This window comes from Diabrotica undecimpunctata, chromosome 7 (assembly GCF_040954645.1).
Source record: "Diabrotica undecimpunctata isolate CICGRU chromosome 7, icDiaUnde3, whole genome shotgun sequence".
Lineage (NCBI taxonomy): Eukaryota > Metazoa > Arthropoda > Insecta > Coleoptera > Chrysomelidae > Diabrotica > Diabrotica undecimpunctata.
In genome coordinates this window covers 30,703,445-30,710,109 of record NC_092809.1, presented here as the reverse complement: position 1 = coordinate 30,710,109, position 6,665 = coordinate 30,703,445, and the positions used below count along the sequence as shown (strand labels likewise).

The following is a 6,665-nucleotide window of genomic DNA, read 5'->3' as shown; positions in this document are numbered from 1 at the left end:
TTAAGCCTAAAGGCAATAACTGCTTTTTTTATCAAAAATGAGATTTTTGTATGTAGAACAGACTATTTCAAATTTATTTATTTATTTACAAAGTCTTTGGAGTTATAGAAGCATTGTATTTTAAATAAAACTGCAATTTTGTTAGAGGTATCTACATGTTTCAATTAACATACTATGCCATTTGGCGAGAAATGTTAAATATTATGGGGTTTTGATGGTATCTGCTACACTTGCCTCCAATCTAAGCATATTGCACTTATGCTAATATACTTTTTAAAATGCCGTGCCTAGATTTAGAAACCGCACAATCGCCTTAGTGGTACAAAGTAAATCGCTCATTGAATGCAGAACTATCCTAAGTCCATTTTTGTCGAAAATTGACTTTCAACGCTATCATCTTTAATTCGGACTGCCGAATATGAGCGCAGAACTAGCCTATCGCCCTTCCACTCGATCCCCACCCAATGAGAATTTTCTATACTATCCTAATATGTACATCGTATTAACTCTCAGTGCAGAAGTAACTTTTAGAGGTGATCTATACTAAGTCCGTATTTAGTTTGGACATAGACTAGTTCTGCTTTCAATTTTCGAAGTATAGTCCTATAAGTATTAATTAATTGCTTTGTATCGAAATAAAAAAAACGATATTATTATTTAAATTATATGTTTACAATGACTTCCAGAACTCAGAAGATAATGTTGTCTGTCAACAAAAAAATTGAAGATACTCTAAAGACAGGTAAGAGGAAAAATTAGATTTCAAAACGTAATTATAATTCATATATTTTTTATTGTAGACATCCAAAATCTAGATAAAAGAAGTGCAGCTGAAAGAACTAAGTCACAATCGTTTCCTTCTTTGATAGTTAATAAGAAAAATGAGGAAATTTCTAGAACAGGTAAAGCACAAAAAACTATATTTAATTCAGTCACCCTTCTAATTTGTCGATTTGACTTTAGAATTTCCCTATGAAAAAATAAATAGAAGTGGCACTCAGCTGATGAATAAAAATGCGTTGCTGCAAGCTCCACCTCTTTTGGCCACACACATAATTTCAGATGAAAACACAGAATTAGGTAATATTCAGAAAATTTCATTTTTGGTAAAGTCTACGTACTATATACTAATATTTTGTAGGTGTCCAAAACAAAAAAGTGTCTTCAGATAAAGATGTAGCTCGATTAATGCAAGAAAGTGTTATTTTAAGTCCTCCTTCTTTCTTAGTTCCTTGGGAAACATCAACATATTTTTTTCATATTAATCCTGTTACACAAATATATCCATCTGGTAATATACTGGATAATATTCTTAATTCAAATATAAAAGATAGCTCAAATTTCCGATCAATTCGAAGTAGCCATATGGCCCTAAATGAACGCAATATTTTAGAGGACGATTTACTCCTGTCTGAATCTGAAGAAGATCCATTTGCTTCTGATGATGATAGTAATGATCCTGATTATAAGCCAGTAAAAGAAAACTACTCATTTCAAAATCAAGATCTAGTAGATAAAGAAAGTTTATTAGATGGTGATAGTCAAGGTACCTCGGTGACATCTAAGCAGTTAAACACACGCAAAAGACAAAGAAACCCATGTCAATGGAGAAGAAATAAAATTAAGGCATCCCGTAATCGTGGTGAACAATATGCCGATTGGAAAGGAAATGTCCATGCAAAGAAACAGCAGAAAAATGCTTGCACTAATTGTAGAAATAAATCCAGCGAAAAGATTTCAGAAGAAGAAAGAAGGTAGATTTTTGAAAGTTGATGGCAACTAGGAGACATTAACAGACAACGTGACTTCATTGCAAACAATGTAGATTTGACAGAGAAGGTCAGAACACGCTTGAGAGAAATTAATGAAAAAAAAGGAGAGCCATGATGAAAACAATATTGAAAATGAAGGCAACACAGACAAAAGTAAAGGAAGGAAACGGGCATTTTCTTACAAATACATGTTTTATAATCGTGGACAGAAAACTGTTGTGTGTAAAACCTTTTTTTTTAAATACATTAGGAATAAGTGCCCAAGTTGTTAAGAAAGTTATAAAAAAAATGGGAAGTACGGGTACAGTTTCAAAAGATCGTCGAGGTAAAGTATGTAAAAACTCTAAACTAGATGATTCTGTCAAGCAGTCAATAAGAGACCACATTAATCTATTTGAAACTGTCGAAAGCCACTACTATCGGAAAAATACATCTAAACGTTTTTTGCCTTCGACACTTAACATAGCCAGGATGTATGGTCTCTATCTTGAATATTGTGAAGAAAAGAATATTAAACCTGCGACTGAAAGTATGTACAGAATAATATTTAACACTGAATACAATTTATTGTTTTTCATCCCTAAAAAGGATATGTGTGATATATGTAACAAATATACAGAAAGCACAATGGAAGAGAAAAATAAAATGGAAGAAGAATACCAGTCACATATTAGAAACAAGGAGGTTGCACGACAATTAAAAAATGCGGATAAAGAAGGAGCTAAGCTAAATAGTGAATTATGTGCAGCAGTTTTCGATTTGGAACAAATCCTACCTGTACCAAAATGCAATATTGGCCTTACTTAATACAAACTGAAATTGCCGACGTATAATTTTACGGTATTTAATATGGCTAACGGCTACTGCTACATGTGGTATGAGTCCATCGGAAAAAGGGGATGCTCGGAGATAGGTAGTTGTTTAATCAATTTCATTAACCATAAAGTAGACCGCGGGACAAAGCAATTTTCCTTCTACTCAGATAATTGCGCTGGCCAAAATAGAAACAAATTCCTCTTCACTATGTACAGTTTCTTGGCACAAAAGATTAATATTGTCATTAGACATACTTTCTTGGAGAAAGGACACACGCAAACCGAAGGGGACTCGATGCACAGTGTAATAGAGAGAGCATCTAAGCATATTCCCATATTTTCCCCTGATCAGTGGTATACATTAGTGCGAACGGCCAAGAATAACAATCCTTATCATGTGATCGAAATGGACAAAGAAAAATTTCTGGATCTGAAAGCTCTTACTCAAGAAATCACTTTGAATTGGGATCGTGACGTAAATAACGAAAAAGTACATTTGAATAAGATACACATTATAGAGGCAAATAGCAAATATCCGAACAAAATTCTTTTCAAACATGATTATCATGAGCAATATAAAATGATTGATTTATTACAAAAAGGTAGAAAGTCAATTAATGTCGATATAAATAATGTTGAGCTGAAACAGTTATATAAAGATTTCCTTCCATTGACTAAGAAAAAACATGAACATCTACAATTTTTATGTAACAAGAAAGTGATACCCGTCCAGTACCATGATTTTTATGCTGATTTACCTTATTCAGTTTTACGTACAAATGATTTCGAGTAATAATTGCCCTTATGCCTCAGGAATCCATACTTATTTCTTTTTGAATACTTACCTAGTATTAGGATTTTTGTACCTTATTTAAAAAAAAATTACTTTTGCAATTAACAGTTAGTGTTATATTATATTTATTTTAGTTACCTACAATTTTTTGTTTGTTTGTTTCAATAATGAATTTGTTTATTTCGTTTCTGGTTTTTAATTACTAAACATATGTGGACATAGCATATTACCTATAACGAGCAAGATATCCTAAGTCCATAAATTTGTGTTTAACTGATTTTATCGTAAAAAACATAAGCGTTATCGAAAATAGGCTGAAAAAGTTACATGATAATCAATTTTTTTTTTCAAAATTTTTGTTTAGTTTTACAATAAATAGAAAAATGCTCTCCTGTAAAATTTGTATTTTGTGACTAGGATAGTTCTGCATTCGATAAGCGAAATACGACCTAATCTTACTTAGATATATTTGTCTTAGTTAACCCTAGGTTAGTGTTCTGGGGTATACCATACCCCAGGTACTCTTTTTATTTCTATAAAATCGAAAGTAGATGAAATAGCGCCTTGTAGCGCCTAGTAGCTATAGTTTATACATGTTTTTTCACGATGACCTTGTTACCAGATGTACATACAATTTCAGTTTATATTAGGAGTTGCTCAAAGACGGTTGGGGTGTGTGATACCCCGGTACACTACTGTTGTAACTTTTAGTTGTTTTGTGTTCTAGAGGTAAATTTACATATTTTTGATATTTTTTCGAAATGTACTATGATTTTTATTTTTCGTTCAGCGATACTGAATTATAGAATAATTATGTCTTACGAACAAGAGCAGGAAAGGTTAAAACGTTTATGGGCGGAGTTTGGCAGTATTTCTGACGATGATAAATCGTTCATTGATAGTGAATCTGAGGAAGAACAAATCGCGTTAGAAAGTCAAGAGACAATTATATTTTAAGAAAGGGCTCAAGAAAAGACAGCACACAAAAGGGAGGATTCTGAAGAAGTGGAGGCTGAAGAAGAAAGTGCTTGGGCCAGTTTCTGGTACTAAACGAAATATTACTTTCAATAAATGTTTTAACAAAACAATAACATTTAAATAGAAGACTTTTACAGTACCATTTTTAATTTATTTGAATCATAAATAAGTAAAAAACCAAGATTAACCATTTTAAATGATTAAATTTAAAAATTTTAACTTCCTGCGTTAATTTAGTTTGGGGTATGACATACTCCGGAACACCTCTCGTGCTAATTTATTTAGGCACACTAACGCAGGGTTAAAAGAGTTGTTCGCAGAAGAGTTGTTCACAGAGTGTCTTTTTGGTGTTTTTTGGCGAGATAGAAAGTAATTTTTTTTACACAGAATATAACAATTAATTTTTTATTACGTTTTTTTATTTCTAGCAATGTCGAATAGATCAAAAAATATTTTAAAATGGACTTTATTACTCGGTGAATATCAGGAATACTCCATTAATGAAAACCACGTAAAAAATAATATTTCGCAAAATAATTCATTAGCTAATAAATTTAAACAGTATGAATTTGAATAAATCCCTAAAAAGGGAACAAAACTATTGATTTACAATGTCAAGTAGAAGTAATTATTGCTGCTTAGATATTAAGTACAAAAATACAGTCTATTGAAGAAATAATTAGTGAGAATGGTAAAAACTTTTCGAAATTATTGTATCTATTGAAATTGATTTTCTTTTTTTTATATAGCATTTCAAGAATAAGCCAATTATTTTGTCCTGGATGATATGACTCTGTGCCAAGTGGATGAATTATTCGCTGTGTGCAAGTATTTGGAGGGATACGAGAAATGATCGTGCGCGTGCAGCCGTGAAATCTTGCAACTTTGTTAGCATATTTCATACGTAGTTATTGAAAAACATGGGATTTCGCAAATGATGTATTATAAATTGTAAAAATACAACAACAAATAGTAAATTGAAGTTGCACATAGGAAATATTTTGATTTATGCGGTAATAGATTTTCATATTTAATTTTTCTTAATTAGGTTTTAAAATATTTATCTATCTATACGCTGTCTACAAACATTTTTAGAAAAAGTGACAACATATTTTATGTTTTTTTATAGAAACACAAGTAGACTCGAGTAAGTGTTGTGAAAAACGAGGTGAAAAACTGAAGACAATATTATAGAAAGAAAACAATTTATTGTAAAGCAAGTACAAGCGTAGGGTTTGTATATACACTACTCAACAATTGAAGTGGATAATTTTAAAATTTATAAAATTAATATACAAAACTATTTTTAAAATTAAAGCCTGTACTATATTCTATATGCTATCTTTATTGCCAATATTTTTTGCATGTGGTTTTTTTCTCACTATTCTTATCGGCCCTTATCTCGTACAAAGAGAGACATGTTGTTCCAAATATGAATATATCATTCGTATAAAAGTGCTTGTATTGGCTTTACCAGTTGTCAATAAGTCAAGAAATCTATTTATCACAAAAACATTATGCCGCAAAGACGTTTAGAACTAGTGCAGCTCGAGCAATTAGTTCTTTGGATTCAACAAGGCATAACTCAACAAGAGGTTCCTATGAGGCTAAATGTGTCGCAAAGTGTGATAAGTCGTGCATGGAATCGGTATGTAGCAACTGGATCTGCAACATACAGGCATGGAGGAGGAAGAGAACGATCTACAACTTGTCGGCAAGACCGTTTTGTAGTTCTGACGGCAAGAAGAAACCCAACATTCACGGCTTGCTGAATTAACAGTATCTTCAGGCATGCTACTGGACGAGCGATTTCCAGTCAAACTGTCAGAAGACGGTTACATGCATCCAATTTAAGGGCTAGACGGCGAGCTACCCATTCACGACTAATTAGGGAGCAGCGTGCATGCAGATATCGCTGGGCGATGGAACACTATCAGTGGAATTTTGAAAATTGGAGGAATTGTCTCTTTACTGACGAGTCCAGATTTCGTTTGTATACGAATGATGGCCGAATATTGATTTGGAGGGAGAGAGGACAGCGTTACAATGAAAATCTGAGAGTCCCAACCACTCTTTTGGAGGTGGATCCGTTTGCGTGTGGGGAGGCATATGTTTTGACGGTCGCACGAACTTAGTCGTCTTAATTAACGAGACAATGACTGCTACAAAATATCGAGACAGAGTCATAGTACCAATAGTTGTTCTATTTTTTGGTGCAATAGGCGAATAATTTGTTCTGATTGATGATAATGCTCGCCTTCACCGTGCGAGAATTGTCAACGAGTGTATAGAAGCTCATGGCATTAC

At 32.7% G+C, this 6,665-nt stretch overlaps 1 protein-coding gene across 1 annotated transcript; it reads left to right on the top strand.

Annotated features, from left to right (window-relative positions):
* The first annotated feature begins 675 nt into the window (after positions 1–675).
* LOC140446108 (uncharacterized) lies at positions 676–1,758 on the top strand. Its single transcript, XM_072538642.1, has 4 exons — positions 676–742; positions 801–902; positions 964–1,080; positions 1,142–1,758. Exons 1-4 carry the CDS (start codon positions 676–678, stop codon positions 1,756–1,758), a joined length of 903 nt encoding a protein of 300 aa, XP_072394743.1.
* The last annotated feature ends 4,907 nt before the right edge of the window (positions 1,759–6,665 follow it).

Excerpts from the sequence above, each read along its gene's own strand:
- LOC140446108 (XM_072538642.1), top strand. The coding sequence starts at position 676 with ATGACTTCCAGAACTCAGAAGATAATGTTGTCTGTCAACAAAAAAATT. Across the intron at positions 743-800 it reads TGAAGATACTCTAAAGACAG|ACATCCAAAATCTAGATAAA; the intron begins GTAAGAGGAAAA and ends TTTTTATTGTAG. Across the intron at positions 903-963 it reads TGAGGAAATTTCTAGAACAG|AATTTCCCTATGAAAAAATA; the intron begins GTAAAGCACAAA and ends ATTTGACTTTAG.